This window comes from Geotrypetes seraphini, chromosome 7, assembly GCF_902459505.1.
Source record: "Geotrypetes seraphini chromosome 7, aGeoSer1.1, whole genome shotgun sequence".
NCBI lineage: Eukaryota > Metazoa > Chordata > Amphibia > Gymnophiona > Dermophiidae > Geotrypetes > Geotrypetes seraphini.
Window position 1 is genome coordinate 923,402 of NC_047090.1, and position 18,701 is coordinate 942,102.

Here is an 18,701-nt window from a genome sequence, read left to right on the forward strand (position 1 = left end):
GGATGTCCAGGGCGGTACTTGGAGAGACCCCCCCAGAAAAGAGACTTGGGAGTACTGGTCAGCCATCCACGCATTGTGCGGTGGCGGCGGCAAAAAGGGCGAACAGAATGCTAGGAATAATTAAGAAGGGGATCACAAATAGATCAGAGAAGGTTATCATGTCGCTGTACCGGGCCATGGTGCGCCTTTACCTGGAGTACTGCGTCCAGCACTAGTCGCCGTACATGAAGAACGACACGGTACTACTTAAAAGGGTCCAGAGAAGAGCGACTAAAATGGTAAAGGGGCTGGAGGAGTTGCCGTACAGTGAGAGATTAGAGAAACTGGGCATCTTCTTCCTTGAAAAGAGGAGACTGAGAGGGGACATGATCAAAACATTCAAGATACTGAAGGGAACAGACTTAGTAGATAAAGACAGGTTGTTCACCCTCTCCAAGGTAGGGAGAACGAGAGGGCACTCTCTGAAGTTAAAAGGGGATCGATTCTGTACAAACGAAAGGAAGTTCTTCTTCATTCAGAGAGTGGTGGAAAACTGGAACGCTCTTCCAGAGTCTGTTGTAGGGGAAAACACCCTCCAGGGATTCAAGACAAAGTTAAGATAAGTTCCTGCTGAACCGGAACGTATGCAGATGAGGCTGGACTCATTTAGAGCACTGGTCTTTGACCTAGGGGCCGCCACGTGAGCAGACTGCTGGGCACGATGGACCACTGGTCTGACCCAGAAGCGGCAATTCTTATGTTCACTCATAAATCTTTTGTTGATTCATGGTGCTATGTCCATACTGAGTCAATATCTGATGGTGAATTTCCACAGGTTTCACTCCCTCTGCCCAAAAAAGGCGCACTACTGCACGTTGTTCTTCGATGGTGTAATCCTGCAATGGAGCATCCATGTTTCTGACCTTGTGGCTGCCACACGACTAAAGACTGAGCAATGCATTGTGCATGGACAAACTATCCATCAGACAATATATGAGTACGTACTTTTCCCCCTCCGAATTCGTGGTTATTTGCGATTTTTGCCTCTGATCCAACCCCCGCGTCCCGGACCTCCCCAGACCTTACCTGGTGGTCTAGCGGTGATGCGGGGCAGGAGCGATATTCTTACACTCCTGCCCCATGCAGAGCCGTCAACAAAAATGGCTGCCATGAGTTCCCGTGGTCTCACGAGACTACAACAGGAACTTATGGCATTCATTTTTGTTGTTGGCTCTGCATGGGGAAGGAGCCTAAGAAGATCGCTCCTGCCCCGCTTTACTGCTAGACCACCAGGTAAGGTCTGGGAAGGTCCGGGAGGCAGGAGGGGGGCGGAGGAGAGGTCTGGGAGGCGGGGATGGGTCTGAGTTGGCCCAAAAATTTATTCCGTTTTTTAATATTCGCGGGCTGGTTCTGCCCCTAATCCCTGCGAATATTGAAGGGGAAGTGTATGTTGCATTTTGCTAGTTCTGTTCCGGTTATCATGTAATTTATCAATTACCTTTCACTTTTGATTTGCCCTCATACTAGAACTGTTTCTGAAATCACTCTTGCCTCCAGCACGCTCCCATACCTCTCTCAGGTTGCCCTTCACACTGTAGAGCCTTGTGGTTCAAATTCAGCAGTGAGAACTAGTGCGGCAGACAAGCAGAAAGTGGCCCACTGCGTAGTCACTCTCCTCCTGTTTTTTCTTATGTTGAGCAATGGGGAGGGAAGGGAACCAAAAGAAATGAACAAGAGAGGCTGCGCAGTGCTTGCTGAGGGTCAAGAGAGAGCTCAGAGAATGGGTTCAAAGAGCTTATCCATGCCAATTGCTGCACTTTCTTTGGCACTGCGCAGAATTCTGTGCAAATTCTTTATAGTGCAGTTGTGCAGAATTCCTTTGGGAGTAGGTTTTATATTTGCCAATCATTTCCTGGTTTTGCAAAAATCTAATTCTGAACAAAGAGATACAGACCAGCTGAAAACAGGCAGCAGGTTAGAGAAAAGAGTAAAACTGTAACTTATTAAAAAGTGGAAGTTTAACGGAGTCATTCTGTTCTTTGGTTATTTCTTTTTGTACTCTTGTAGGGTAAGACTGTGTATGTTTTATTCTGACGTATGTTATAGGCATACCAATGATAATTATCCAGGCATAAGACAGGAATGGTTTTAATGTTTTACTAGGTAATGAGGTGTCAAATTTCCTTTGCAAATGATAGCATGTGAAACCGGTTTCCAAAAACTACTCACTTAAAATTTCTACTGTACTAGAAATAATAATAAATAATAATAATAATTTTATTCTTATATAACGCCAAACCGAAAAAGTTCTAGGCGGTTCACAACAAGGTGAGCTAATACATGGGATACAGATAAAATACAAATTAGAATAATGGACTTAAAAACTGATAAAGACAGAAAGCATTTACAATATAATGCAGAAAATACCGGCATGGCAGGGAAAGAAGTAATACATAGAACAGATAAAATACATCAAGTTGAATATAAGGAACTTGATTGAAAAAAATGAAGCAGAATGCATTCAGATACCTGCCTATCAAAGAGTTGAGTCTTTAACAATTTTCTAAAATCAAGATAGGACGAGACCTCTTAACATAATTTTTCCAAGCCATACATTCAGTTTAGAAAAGGAGGTTCTACTCTGAATGGTCAGTAGTAAAAGGAAGCAGGTGTCCGTTGGTCGGACACCATCAAGAATGACCATCAAGCAATTGAAAGAAGCTGTGGAAAACAGGGAAGCATGGCGAGGACTGGCCTAGAGTATCCAAGGGTCAGACATGACTGAACGGATAGTAGTAGTAATTCTAGCTATATAAATACGTTTACACATTGCTCACTGTATAAGGACATTTTAGATTTGGAATTAGCTCAGGCCTTTTTTCAGTAGTAGTTCTAAATCAGTTACAGTATATTCAGGTACATCTCCAGAGAGCTTACAATCTAAGCTGTACCTGACAAAACAGTGTTTTAAATGCTTTGCCCAAGATCACAAGGAATCGAAATGGAATTTGAACCGAGCTTCCCTGGACATCAGGGCAGTGGTCTCAAACTCACGGCCTGGGGGCCACATGCGGCCCGCCAGGTACTATTTTGAGGCCCTCGGTATGTTTATCATAATCACAAAAGTAAAATAAAACAGTTGCTTGATCCTATGTCTCTTTAGCTATAAATTACAATATTATTATTAAGATTTAGCCAAAAGGAAAGATTTATAAACTATAAAGAGTTTCACCTCATGCAAAATTGTCATTTCTTTAATAAGACATTAACTATTTTTTTCTGAGGCCCTCCAAGTACCTACAAATCCAAAATGTGGCCCTGCAAAGGGTTTGAATTTGAGACCACTGCCTTAGGGTATGACAGTCTAGCAAGAAAAAGACAAGGGAGGTGTCTTTTCAACCAATGATTAGTCTTTATTCAAACAACGTGAAAGCACGTTATGGTGTACATCGCAATTTGACTGCATAAGTGTCCCCCTGAGGAAAGCGTCTCCTACACGCTGAAACTGGAATCCTTGTTGGGACCAACTTGTTTGAATAAAGACTAATCATTGGTTGAAAAGATACCTCCCTTTGCTGCTTTAACCATTAGGCTACTCTTCCACTCCACGGTCGTTCCAAAAAGAACTACTAAAAGCATAGAAAACCTTCAACATATAACTGAAAAAGAAGCTTAAGACATTCAATATATAATAAGGGGAAGAGAAGAAATGGATTGGGCCTTGTATACCACTTTTTTGTAGTTATGCAACCATACTCAAAAGCAGTTTATATACAGGTACTTCAAGCATGTTTCCTATTTGTCTCAGCTGCAGAAAAGAAGAGGAAAGGGGAATAACATAACATAGTAGATGACGGCAGATAAAGACCCAAATGGTCCATCCAGTCTGCCCAAGGCCTAGCCCCATTTAACTACCTCAAGGACCCACTGATCCAAAGTGATATAGGCACCTTAGAAACAGCTGAATATCGGACATGCTGCAATAAAGTTTGGAATGATGCCAGTTCCCCAAAATACAGGAATGCACCTTCAAAAAGATATACAAAGGATGGAGTCGGTCAAGAGGAAGGCTACTAAAACGGCACGTGGTCTTCGTCATAAGGCATATGGGGGACAGACTTAAAAATCTCAATCTGTATACTTTGAAGGAAAGATGGGAGAGGGGAGATATGATAGAGAAGTTCCAATACCTAAGTGATCTAAATGTGCAAGAGTCGAGTCTCTTTCAGTTGACAGGAAGCTCTGGAATAGGAAAGGAAGCTCTGGGTATAGGATGAAGTTAAGAGGTGATGGGCTCCGGAATAATCTAAGGAAATACTTTTTTACAGAAAGGGTGGTAAATGCGTGAACAGTCTCCCGGAAGAGGTGGTGGAGACAGAGACTGTGTCTGAATTCAAAAGGGCCTCGGATAGGCACGTGGGATCTCTTAAAGAGCAGAAGAGATAATGGTTACTGCGAATGGGCAGAATGGATGGGCCATTTGCCTTTATCTGCCATCGTGTTTCTATCTCTCTATATATCACAGTTTTGAAGCCTGGCTGTCACATATTGTTTACAGAAGACTTTTTCGTGCTGGTGGGCAAATTTTGACACCTCCCGATTATTTATCATTATGCATCCTTGCGTAGTGCTGATTCCATCACATATGTCTATTGCAAGATCTGTTTTTATTAAACAATGTTATTTGATTGAATAAAAATGCTGCATTCATATCATATTAAAAGTAAAAGTAATTAGTTACTCTAAATTGGTAACCGTGGATATTAGAGTGGAACTCTCTTTTAAGAAATTTAAGAAAGCACTCAAATCGTATTTCTTTGAAAATGTTGCTATCGCAATGCCTTTTGACCCTTGAAGGAGGCGTTGACGGGTACATGGTTATTTTGTTCTGCTTTTAGTGCACTTCAGCAATACTCTCAATTACTGTATAACTGCCCACAATTTCTAGAAATGATTATCCAAGACAGTGCTTTTTTTGTGTTGAACTTTTTAACACCTCTCTAGCTAATGAAGTGTTAAATTAACTTAGAAAATGACACTTTGGCATCCCAAACAGTTTCATGAGTTACTGAATCACTATTCCTTACTGCAAAATAGCTCTTTTGGTAGCTCAGGCTGTGAAAAGACTATGGGCTAGATCAGTGGTCTCCAACTGAAACCCTTTGCAGGGCCACATTTTGGATTTGTAGGTACTTGGAGGGCCTCAGAAAAAAATAGTTAATGTCTTATTAAAGAAATGACAATTTTGCATGAGGTAAAACTCTTTATAGTTTATAAATCTTTCCTTTTGGTTAAGTCTTAATAATATAGTAATTTATACCTAAAGAGACATATGATCAAGAAACTGTTTTATTTTACTTTTGTGATTATGATAAACATACCGAGGGCCTCAAAATAGTACCTGGCGGGCTGCATGTGGCCCCCAGGCCAAGAGTTTGAGACCACTGAACTAAAGTCAGCAATCGTTGCTAAACCTGTTTTCACAGCTTTAGCGACGATCACTTTTACCGACCCGATGCACAAAACGGCTCACCATGTATTTTTCCCTTTGATCACCCATGCAAATTAGCTAAAACCCCATGCAAAGTAGCTAAGCGATTGATGCACTAACATCGCTTGGTTAAGCAAAAAAATATAAAATAATAATAATCCATGGGTTTTAGCTATTGGAAAAAACCAACAGGTCTGCCTGTTTTTTTTCATTCTTTTTTTTCAATGGCACAGATATTTTGCATGTGTTACACACACAAAATACCTAACAACCCCCGACGAACACAGCCCCGGGAATCCTCCCTCCCACACGAGAGAAAATTGGCAGGAGGGATGCCCACCCCCCAAGTAGATCCCCTCCCCTTCCAGAACATTGATCGACCAGCTGCCCTGAACCAAGCGACAGACATTGAGACTGGCGTCCGTTGCTTGTGGCAGCACCTTCCTGTTTTCCTTTTCTCCTCCTCCTCACTTTCCCATCTCTCTACTCTCCTGTTCTACCCACATTTTCTCCCACCATTCCCCATAATTTGCAACTTCATTTTGTTTGACTTAACTGATTTTATTGTGTAAAACCAACTATTAAATACAGTGGTACCTTGGATTACGAGCATAATCCTTTCCAGGAGAATGCTCTTAATCAAAGCAAGTTTCCCCATAGAAAATAATGGAAACTCGCTCTGATATGTTCCCCCCCCCGATAACCGGCATCGCTCCCCCCCCCGCTCGCAAAGGCCCCCTCGCTCCAACCGGCACCACCCCCCCCGCACACGTCTGGCACCGGCATGCAGGCCCAGATCGTGCCGGTGCCTAGAAGATCTTCCGGCTTCTGCCTGTCTTGAGCATGCATCTGCGCATGCTCAAGGACTTCTAATTCTCCCTCTCGGGCAGGGGGGCCGGTTCACGCGGGGGGGGGGGGGGGGGGAGGGTGCCGGTTGGAGCGAGGGGGCCTTTGCGAGTGGGGGGGAGCGATGCCAGTTATCGGGGGGGGGGGGGTGCTCGCAAATTGAGTCAACACTCGGTTTGCGAGTCAAAAGTTTGCTGAGTGTTTTGCTCGTCTTGCAAAACACTCGCAAATCGGGTTACTTGCAAACCGAGGTTTGACTGTACTATCAAATAAATATACTTAGGGCTCTTTTACTAAGGTGCTCTAGCGTTTTTAGAGCACGCAGCAGATTAGCGCGCGCTAACCCCATGCTATGCAAATAGAACTAACGCCAGCTCAGTGCTGGCGTTAGTGTCTAGCACGCGCTATTCCGCGCGCTAAAGCCCTAACGCAGCTTAGTAAAAGGAGCCCTAAATCTTTCAGTTTCCTTAGGTTCAAATTTCTATTTCCTCTATCTTTGTCTAGGATAATGCTTCCTCCACCCACAATTGATAAGTACAGGCAGCATATAAAACTTAACAGTGGTTAATGTTTGTTGAGAAAAAAAAAAAAAAACTACCCCAAATAAACACAAAACCATTAGGACACTGTTGCTTTGTAATGGCAACCATAGCATACAAAGATGAACAGAGAACGTTTGATAAATATTCCTCAAACGACTAACCCCAGAAGACCTTGGAGACAGGATAAGAGAGCCAGGCATAGAAATGTACCAAAGCCTTTGAATGCTGGCATGAGATATCTTAATACTTTACCAGAATAAATATGATCATGTGGTAGAAGGTTAAATTTCTCTCTGTTGGGTTATTTGGCTACAGTTATCATTGGGCCCAAACAGAATCTGTTCTCTGCATGAAAAGGGAGCAGAATTTTCACTACTATGAGTTCACTAGCGCTTTTAAATTGCCACCACATCTCCGCTGTGAAAAAATCTCTAATCAAATTTAAAACCAACCTCAAAACATTTCTATTCAAAGATTCATAGCAAAACTGCAGCTAAGAATACTTTCTAAGGAAAAAAAATACAGAGAACTGCTTTTAAGAAGTGACCCTTCTTTCTTCCTGTATTCTCCCTTCCTCTTATTTTTAATTGTATTTATAATCTCCCTCCCCCCCAATTCTTCTTGTATCCAACTTGTCTAAACTTTTGTCCTTGACTTGGCTACAACTTGCCTTATTTTATTTCCATTTTTTAATGTTTAATAATGTAAACCGGCCAGATAACTGTGATGGTCGGTATACCAAATTATAAATAAACTTGAAACTTACCTGCCCAATCATTATGTATATTGCAATAATGATGAAGATGAGCTATTAAATTTTCCTAACGGTCATTTAGGTTGGGCACTAGTCAGAACTTTATAACTGTAAGAGATGCTCAGCACTGGAACAAGCCTCTTGCATACATGGTGCAATCTCAATCATTGATTTTGAGTTCCCTGGAATATTATAACATCATTTATCTAGACTCCGGTAAAAAGAATATCAAAAGGTTGGCCATCATTCAGAACATGGCCATTTGGTTGATTTTCAACTTGAAAAAAATTTGATTGAGCCACATTGGCTCCCAGTTGAGGCAAGAATATTAGTCAAGTTAGGTTGTACCTGTTACAAGACATTGGCGTTATACCTGATTATATTATTGATCACTTTAAATTAACTGACAGAAAACATTTTTCTCAGCATTTTAGAATATTTACATTGCTTACTGTAAAAGGTTGCATATACAAAAGATTCTTCTATAGAATTTTATCTTTTCAAGCCGGATCACGGGATAAACCCTTTTCTGTCCTGATAACAAACTCCAACTCCTATCTTTCCTTTAGAAAAATGCTAAAGACCTACTTATTTGATAAATTCTTCTGAATTTGATTATAACACACTGTGCTTGTACAGCCTCTTGATTGTTGTTAACCACGCTGAACTGAGGTTTCTGCAGTATATAAGTGAATTTGTTATGTTACGTTATTAGCCGTTTGGAAAAATAGATTGGATAACCATCTGTCTCGGGTGGTTCAAGTCAGTGATTTGTGACAAGAGGTAGAAATGATCACTAGACCAGTGGTTCTCAACTTGATTATCAGGACCCACCCAGACAGTCTAGTCTTCAGTAAACTCATAATGAATATGCATAAATTATATCTGCAAATAAAGGAAGAAGTGAATGCAACTATCTTGTGCATATTCATTGAGAGGATCCTAAAAATCAGACTTACCATATAGGGGCCTGAGGACCAGGCTATGAACCATTGTGACTAGATGACTTCCAGAAGTCCTTTCCATCCCATGCCTTACCTTCTCTCTCTGCTGCAGGATACAGGATACAGTTGCTGTCAAACAGAGAAGTATCTGCAAAATCTCTGGCAGGTACTGATTAATCAGGTGGCCCAGGTTTTTCAGCACAACCTCAAAACTATTAAACAGACTATGCTGGCGTCCAAGAGGAAGGATTTTAGACAAATCCAGTCCTTCCATTGCTTGCAGTACTGCAGAATGACAGTCTCCTACAAACCAAAAAAGGAAAACAAAATCTTAAAGAAAACTTTATTTGCAACCTTCAACCAAGACATCTCAAGATCCTACCCAGTATTGAGCCTTATTCCTAAGAACCTCTGTACCAAAGACAAAATGATTATTCAGAAAACAGGCCACCGCAATTTTTCTTGAAAGCCGGCTTATTAGGATTTTTTTTTTTTTAAATGGCAGCTTTTTATTTCTAGTACCTAGAGATTAAGAGTTAAGCATGCGCAAACTTCAACTATGATTACTTAAATGGTCGTGGTCTTCATCATAAGGTATATGGGACAGACTTAAAGATCTCAATATGTAGATATGTGGAATAGTCTCCCAATAGAGATGGTGGAAATGAAGACTGTATCTGAATTCAAGAAAACATGGGACAGGCATATGGGAACTCTTAGGGAGAGGAGGAGATAGTAGATGTTGTGGATGGGCCATTCACCCTTTATCCGCCATCATGTTTTTATCTATACTTTGGACGAAAGGCGGGAGAGGGTTGATTTGATAGAGTTGTTTAAATCTATGTGGCATAAATGCGCATGAGGAAAATCTCTTTCATTTGAAAGGAAGCTCTGGAATGAGAGGTATAGGATGAAGTTAAGAGGTGACAGACTCAGGAGTAATCTCAGGAAATAACTTTTTTTTACTGAAGAGTGATAGATACATGGAATAGTCTCCCAGTAGAGGTGATGGAGACAAGAAAGTGTGGGACAGGCATGTGGGATCTCTTTGGGAGAGGAGGAGATAGTGGATGGGCAGAATGGATGGACCATTTGGCCTTTACCTGTCATCATGTTTCTAGGACCAGAGGAAGCTTGTTTATTTTACATTCAAAATTCTACAGGGTGAGGGTTGCAGAATCCAAAGATTTAACACACTTCATGCTTTAGGCTTGGAATATTCAACTTATTACCCACTTGCATGGAGGTTGATTTGCATAATCTTTCCTCATTCAACATAACCATGCCTCAATAGTGCATGTACTGTACTTCCCATGTTGCAAGGCTGTATGGGGCTTCCTTCAGTTGTTTTTCAGGTTGTACAATACAACTTCAACAGGAGGTGTGAAGGTATTTGAGGACTTGAATCCTGCTGTCCTCCAAACAAAGTTACTTACTGTATCGGGTGTTCTCCATAGAGTAACTTGATCTTCTCGAAGGAAGAGAAGGATTGAAAGCCCTCACAAGTGGGATTGCCATCAGCAAATTAAAAAAAGAATGTGTCATGAGGGACAGTGTTGTATTCTATGCTTGATAAAGATTCCTGAGGACAGGCTGACTAAACCTACTGTCATATTGCAAATTCTTTTCTTAGTAATAATGAGAGGTGATTGCATGGCCCAGCTCTGCAAGGTTGACCTCAAGTAGGCTAATGATAAAGCCATGGATTGGACATTATGACACTCTAAGATCTGGCCTGTTTGTGATAGGCCAGAGCACGCTACAGGGGTTCAAGGAAGGTTTAGGTAGGTTCCTAAAGGATAAGGGGATTGAGGGGTACAGATAGAAGTAGAGGTAGGTTATAGGAATAGTCAGGGACCACTTCACAGGTCATAGGCCTGATGCGCCGCTGCGGGAGCGGACCGCTGGGCGCGATGGACCTCTGGTCTGACCCAGTGGAGGCAACTTCTTATGTTCTTATACCATCTGCTACCCAAACAGTTAGTATATAAGTAGTACCATATTTTTCGCTCCATAAGACACACTTTTTTCCCTCCAAAAGTGAGTGGAAAAAAGCGAATATACCCCAGCCGCAGAGAGAATTTCACCCTCCTGGGTCCCTGGACCCTGCTCCCATGTGCCGTGGCTCTGCTGGTGTCTGAGTGAGGAAGCCAGGATGGTGGTGCTGAGCCCTCGCAGCTGACCTCACCCTCCATCAGCAATGAGCTCAGAGGAGAGCATGTGCACAGCCGTAACCGCCGGTCTCTAGGAACAACTTCCGGGGCAGCGAACTGGGACCGCGGCTGTCCCAGGGAGGAGGCGGAGCATGAGGACAAAGAGCCCCATTGGTCGGCTTCAACAATGAATTAGAGCCATAGGGCCATAAGCAGCAAGTCCCTGGCAGCAGTGGAGGTGAAGAGCAAGGTAGGCAGGGAGAGAGTATGGGACGGAGCCACTGCAAAATGTCGGTTGGGGTGGAAGGGAAAAAAAGGATGAGAGAATATATTTTAAAAATTGTGTGTGGGGGGGTTATGCTGGAGGTATGCTTACCGAACACGTCTCACCACTGTCTTCGGGAGTACCAAGGTCTCTGAGGCATGTGCGGTGATCTGAGGCATTGGCGCTGGCAGTCGCAAGAGTACAGAGTGGAGTGCCACGCTGACATTTCACCCTAGTGGCTGCACTTTCCCGAACCTTCTGCTTCGCGCGCAGGAACGAGGGGGGGGGGGAGACAGAGAAATAAAGAACCTCTTCGTGTGCAGTGCACCTCTTTTCCCCCTTGTGCTCTCTCCCTTTTTTTTTTCCTGCCAGGATACCGGCAGCCCCACGGGTGCAGTTTCCTCTTTTTGACCCTGATGACTGGATTGCATATTACGGTACTTTAAAGGAAAGAACACATGTATTTGAGATGAGGTCATTTGTGTTGCAAGTTTAGCAGGGTCTAAAAGTTCACTTGCAGTTATTTTAGCTGGTTTTCAGTATAAGATTTTTTTTTCTTGTTTTCCTCCTCTAAATCTAGGGTACGTCTTATGGTTAGGTACGTCTTATGGAGCGAAAAATACGGTAATTCCAGTTCTCAGTTTATTAGAATGACCCCCCCCCCAAAAAAAAAACAAAACAAAACAAAGATTGGTAGACTTTATTAACACTTTAGTTTACTCCAAGTAGAAGGCTAAGGTTCTCGTTCAATTGAAGGCATAAGACTGGGTCACTATCATGCTCACATGGCTTAGGAAAAATGTTAGTGGGATGATCAAGGTGAAAATCTGACAACATTTTAGAAATGAACTATGGATGCAGAAGAACATGCTATCTAAGCTTAAAATCTTTCACAGGGTGATCTATCATGTATAATTCTATACATGCATTTTCATTATATTATTCTAAAATGCCTTCAGTGTGTTTGCAGAAGTGATCCATAAATCTAAAAAAATGACATTTATTCTTACTTGCTAATTTCCTTTCCTTGAGTCCTGCTAGATTGGTCCATACCAGTGGGTTATAGCCTCAACCAGCAGATAGAGCAAAACCGACAGTTCCCAGCGACATCATCAGTCAACCTAGAGATAGTCAATATTTCTCTACATAGTGTAGGTTAGACTGGAACAGTAGGATTTTTTTGTTATTTTGTGGCCTAATTCCCATGGACCCAGGCTACAGCTAGTGTTTCTCTGGTTGAGTTCTATGGAACAGCTTTTTTTCTCCCAAGCTCAGTAAATGAGCTGTTGCCAGTCTTTATCCCCCTGGGTTGGGACCCTTGAGCTGTGGGGATCCTGAGAGCTGGGGTTTGCACCTTGCCCCTCCCCACTTCTCTTTCTCTTCTCCCCTTTCTCTAGAGCTTCTGGCACATTAAAAAAAGACGAAACCAAACCTGAAGCTCAATCTTCAAGCTGAAGTAATTGCCATCAAAAATAACAAATGCTAGGTCAGGCACTTTAGTTCAATGTAAAGTTTCAGCAGCTACATTAGAACAATCTTGATACGGAAGGCATTAATAGAAGCCAAGTTCTGTATAAATCTAACAACTAAAGGATGTAAAGAGATGGGTTTTTCTTCTACATGGTGGTAAGGCCTAACTGCACTGCACTGATCCCTAAGAGATTACTTGGCTCAAAAATGTGAAAAGTATACAAGCAGTTTTATTGTGGAACAGGAAAAGCAATCTAGGTCTTACCATCAGGATGTGTATTATGCTATTAGGTAGATTCAGAGCAGCTATGGCCCACCTCACAACATCCAGGCTATGAGGAAAAGGGACCCAATGCTGAAATTAAGCATTTCCTCCTCCATGATCAGCACTGAAGAATTCCCAGAGGAGAGGCTCTCTGATTTTTAAGAGAATCTTTAACAGCAGAATCAGCGGATATGCATAAGGAAGACCTTCCGCTTGAATTTAGGACAAGACATTCAAGGCTACTTTGCTGTGAGTCCCTATGTTGGAGAAGAACTAAGGGACTTTTCTGTTTTGAGGAAATCATATTTGCTACCCATGAGTCCAGAGATCACTTATGTGTGTTTGGAGTATACTGCTTAGCTTGTCTACCAGGATACTTGTCTTCCCCCTTTCTGGTATGTCACTCTGAGGGTCATCTTCTGAAAAATGGCCAATTCTAAAATTCTAACAGTTTCCAAATATAGGATACAATGTTTTCTTTGATATATATTCTATCATGAGCGACCATCAAAACATGTAGTTGATGGGAGTGCCTTATTGTGACAGTAAATGGAACAAATATATTTTTAAAAAGTCTACATATGATCAAAACAATACATTTTTTAAGTGTCCCTCTATGTTGATATTTATAATCCATGGTACAGTAGGGAATGAAGCATCCAACATAATATGAAATGAACAGTGGGTGAATGTCTAAATATCTCATTATCTTCATAAAGTTGCAAAACACAAAGAGAAGACATAGACGCCTTAATGGCGGTATAGAAAAATAAAGTTATTATTATTATTATTATTAGTATGACACACACATAATGCTATACTTAATACTTCATCAACCAATTCAAAGACAGGTTCAAAGAAAAATCTCAATTAGCTTACCATTGCTGAAGTGCCTCACGGGCTCATACACCAGATCCAAGAACACCCTGATCTCCTCAGGAAGGGATCCAGCAAGGAATCGCAAAACAATCGCCATGCGGTTTCCTGCTGCTGACTTGCCCTTAGTTTTGCTGCCAGTTTTATTTCTCATTCGTCCATACAGAATCCTTTGCAAAATAAAATAAAGATTTCTGACAAAGCAATTTGTTCACAGCTATTTTCTAACTATATTATAGCATTTAACCAGTTTAAGATACATTAAAACTAGGGTGCTTTGTCTGAAGATATTTACACTTTATGTAGCCAAACATTTCTGAAGAATCATGAAGTAGAAGTCTGACTATGAAAATACTATTTCAAAGATACTGACATCGGAGTATCTCTATAAAGAGAAATGAAGCCAACACTGAACTGTTTTTCTCTGGCTCCACCTACTGGCAGAGGAATATAACACACTTGTCTAGACTGATTTAGCAAGGATGATAAGGAACATTTCTGCAAGAAGTGAAAAGTTTTCCAATAATGAATACTTAAAACAATTTGCTAACGTATTTGAGATTCAAGGCATAAATATCAAATGTAGGCAGACTTTTATTAACAGTGAGGGGCATTTTCAATAGGACATCTAAGTTTGGATGTTTTTGGAAAAACGTCTAGAAATCCAGTAGAGAAAATGTCCATTTTCAAAACAGCAAGACATCTTTTTTTTTTTTTTTTTAATGACCTATCTAGATGTTTTGGCCTTTAGTACATCTATCTTTTTTGGCCATTTTCAAATACAAAGATGTCCAAATGAAAAATTCACAAAATAAGCTATTGGGACATCCAAGCAGCCAACATTCTTAGCAAACTGGCCACAAAAATATAAAAATAGAGCAGAGGGGCACTCTAGGGAGTACTACAGTGAATGTCACATTTAAAAGTCCCAAGAACATGTCACTATATAACCTGCTTATACTATATGGCAGTGTCTCTCAAACTTTTTTAGCTCTGGCACACTAAACTGAACAAATGTTTTTCGTGGCACATATAATTGAAATTATAAAACTGAAAAATCAACAAAAAATTAAATTTGGAGCATTGAGATTAAGTATCAAATTAATGCATCTCAGTGGCCACGTATTTGGTCCTGGAGGTTGAAGTGTACAATGTCTGCTTCTATGAGGCAAACATGGTTTTTCCTGTTGCATAGAGCACTCTGGACCCCTGTTCATTTACAAAAATTGGATTGCTCTAGGTCTAATAGATGTTGGCATTGTAACCTTGATGCTGGAACTTTAGATCACTTGTTGTTTAATTGTCCATTCATTAAAAATTTTTGGATCTCTATTTGGGATCAAATAAATCATTTAATGGAAAATTATGTAGCATTTTCATACGACACAATTTTATTTGGCATGCTGATGAGAGCTAAGCCTCAAATATCTGCTAATAATAATAAGCTTTTGATGATATTGACAGGAGTTGCCATTCAACAAATAACGTATAACTGGAAAGATTGTACAAGGTTGAATTATTGTTTCTGGTGGAATTCAGTATGTCATGTGTTTAAAATGGAAAGAGCGTTGGCAGTTCAAAAAGGTTACTATAATAAATTTAAGGATGTGTGGGGGCCATTTTTAAATTATTCTAATGAATAATTTACACTTTTCCCAATTTTAATTCTTACATGTGGATCGGGGGGGGTTGGATTTCTATTAATAATATATATGAATGATAAGATATATTCATGTGGTATATTTTTTGTTGTATATGGAAACGGGAGGGGTGGGGGTTATATCTTTTTGTTGTATGATATGGTAGATTTTCAAGTGATATTGTATTCTAATTGTTTGATATTTACTGTACACTTGTGAATTATAAAATGAATAAAGAATTTAAAAAAAAAAATTAAATTTGAGAGTTATTTATTTAAAGTTCTTTAAGCTATGTTTGGGTAATTGTAACAACGGTGAAACTAAAGTAGATAGAATAGAACTGCTAATCAATGTGATGGATGAGCTTGTTTTTGAGTGCAAATTAACTCAAAACGTGGCTTGATAGTCAACATTTCATCATTCACCATCTACAGTCATTCTCTTTTTTTTACAATTTAATTTCTGTCAGAGCTGAAAATCCAAGTTCGCAAAGATAAGAGCCAAATGGTTACAAAGCTTTGATTGCTTTATTGCTCAAGTTAGGATAACTACTGCAAAAAATAAAATAAACATAAACATAACATAACTTTATTCTTCTATACCGCCATAATCAAACAATTTCTAGGCGGTTTACACTGAAGAAGGCTGGACAATCAGCGAAGTACAATTAATTAAAAATTCAACAATTTCTTAACCATGTTCAATACAAAATTTTTGTTAACCATAATATCCACGCTTAGGAAATGAATTTATCAAACAGCTCTGTTTTAATTACTTTTCAAAATGCACCATAAAACAACATAACTCCACCAAGACAATTACCCCACCAAGACTGTTGCTTACTTGCTTGAAATGCAAGAGTCTTATCCAAAAAAGTTTTGTATCTGCAGCCATTAATTTTTGGATAGGCAAATAGATTAGAACTCCTAGTTATATAAAATTACTTGCCGTTAGTTTTCAAGGACCAAGCACATCAAAGAATGATGCTTGGCTGGATGGTTGTATCCTTACGCACACAGATGCTCATAACATTGATAGACTTTTGTGTATGCGACGTACATGTCATCTATTCTAGTGTTAACTTATGAAAGGAATTTTTTTAAATAAAGTAAAATTCTGGAATCCTTCATGGCATACCAATGTGCTGTGGCACACAGTTTGAGAGACATTACTGTATGGTGAGCCCTCTAAAACTTACTGTACCCACCTGCACACCCTTATGCCTGCAGGTGTCATTTTTAGGTAGGTAGAGTAGGTTTTGGGAGGGTTTAGAGGACTCACTATCTATCTACACTATAATAAAACCCTAAGCGCGCATGCGCACTTCAAACCCTACTGCGCATGCGGAGTTTTAAATGGCCACGGACGCAAGGAGGTGGAGAACACGCCGGTGACTCCCTCCTCCCGCCCTCACTCACTCTAAGGCCCGCGGGGTGTTCAAAATTGGCCCGCCAGACAACAAACCGCTACCACCGCTGCTGATCTTCATTCGCCTCTTCAAAGCAGCCTGCTGAGGATCGCCGGCCGGCTGTAGCGAACCTCGCAGGCCGCTCTCCACCTCGGGGGCACGTTCCCTCTGACGTGATCCCTTACGTCAGAGGAGGGGCGGGATCGCATCAGAGGGAACGTGCTCCCGAGGTGGAGAGCGGCCTGCGATGTTCGCTACAGCCGGCCAGTGATCCTCAACAGGCTGCTTTGAAGAGGCGAATGAAGAGCAGCAGCGGCGGTAGCGGTTCGTGCCGGTGGGCCAGAAGAGACAAGGAAGCCGGGATGGAGGGAGGGTAAGAACGGTGGTTTGGGAGCAGGGAAGAGGTGCTGCACGACAGGGGGAAGGTAAAAGGAAGGTAGAAGGGCTACTGCTGGACGGGGGAAGCAGGGAAGGGGTGGTGGTGGACAGCCGAGGAAAGAGACAGAAAGAAAGAAAGAAAGACAGACAGCGGCAAAGGAAAGAGAGACAGAAAGACAGACAGACAGACAGAAAACGGCCAAGGAGAGAGAGAGAGAAAGAAAGATAGACACACACATCTATTCTAGCACCCGTTAATGTAACGGGCTTAAAGACTAGTACAATATAAGTAGGTTATAGTGACATGTGTACCTGAGACTTTTAAATGTGACATTCACTGCAGTACCCCCTAGAAAGCCCTTCTGCTCCGCTCAGCTGTCTGTGTGACCATCTGAAGCTGTATTACAGGCTGGAGGGTCATGACCACTCAGGGAGTAGGGGAGAGGGGTCATCCTTAATCTCTTCCAGTGGTTATCTGGGCAGTCTGGCCACCATTTTTACCCTTACTCATTTTTAAAACAGGTCTAACTCCAAACATTTAAATCAGTGTCTCGCAAACTTTTCCGGCCAGCGGCACACTAAAACCAGTGCCCTGGCCGGAAGGCACCTGGAAGTCGACGCGATGACGTTGTGCACATGCATGATGTCATCGCGTCAATGTCTGCACATGCGCGGAGGCCCGTCTGGCCATGACCCCGTCATTACAGGGATCCGGGAGGTGTGGGCAGAAGAGGAGAGACGCCGGCCAGGAGAGTCAGCTGCACCGGCTGACTTCCTAAAGGCCGTGTCTCTTGCCGCGAGAGGCACATCCTGTAGGCAGGCAGCTGGTGTGGACGACTCTCCTCTTCGTCAGTGTGTCGCAGCACACCAGAAATCTCAGGAGGTACACAGTTTGCGATACACTGGTCTAAATGATGCATTGGTCTAAAAGTTTGATTGACCCTGAAGAACATCCAAGCCCTACGCCCACCCAAAACACACACCTTTAAGATTTAGAAGCACTGGAGACAAAACAACCAGAAAATGTAAGGAAACTTAGTTTTGAAAATGCCCACTTGGACGTTTTGACTAGTAAGGCGTTCAAGTGCCAGTTTATGCTGTTTTTGGACAACCATCTTTTTGAACGTGAACACCAGTGTGTGCTAATGCCATTAGCACTTGGTGTTAGTTAATACCCCCAATAATGTGTTCTCAGCACACACAAATTAGAATTTTTTTTCATGATTTGTCAAAGTCCTCCTTTTTGATTTACTAATAACTACAATATAATAATTAATATTAACTCACGTGTTGTTTTTAATCAGATCCAAATGAATAAAAACCCAGTGATCAATTGATGGGAACCAGATCAGACAAAGCTGTTTAAGATTACCAAACTTTTTGAAAGCAATGAGTATCATCCGTACCTCATGACAACAGGAACAAGATTAGGTCTGTGTTCCACTTTCACAACTGTATTCTCCTCTGAAATGCTGAAATGGACAAGCTCTTCTTTGAAGTTCTTGTCTTCCAGTAACCGTTCCAAGTTCTCCCTGTGAACCATAAATTAATTTAACCAAGATCCAGTGAACTTAAATTATATTTATTGTGTAGATGTAACTGATTATTTAAGTAAAAGTGCAACATAAAAACTTTAAAACAGGTGGCCAGGGGCAGAACAAGAAAGGCTGCATTTTAATTGTCTCACCAT

General features: G+C 41.3%; 1 protein-coding gene across 1 annotated transcript in view; it reads right to left on the minus strand.

Annotated features, from left to right (window-relative positions):
- The window catches only part of UTP20 (UTP20 small subunit processome component), a 204,108-nt gene that overhangs the window by 89,260 nt on the left and 96,147 nt on the right, over positions 1-18,701 (minus strand). Inside the window, exons 25-27 of the mRNA XM_033952529.1 lie at positions 18,418-18,543; positions 13,589-13,755; positions 8,651-8,859 (exon numbers count right to left, since the gene is read on the minus strand). Of these exons, the coding sequence (XP_033808420.1) occupies positions 8,651-8,859; positions 13,589-13,755; positions 18,418-18,543 (502 nt within the window). The remainder of the gene's footprint in view (positions 1-8,650; positions 8,860-13,588; positions 13,756-18,417; positions 18,544-18,701) is intronic.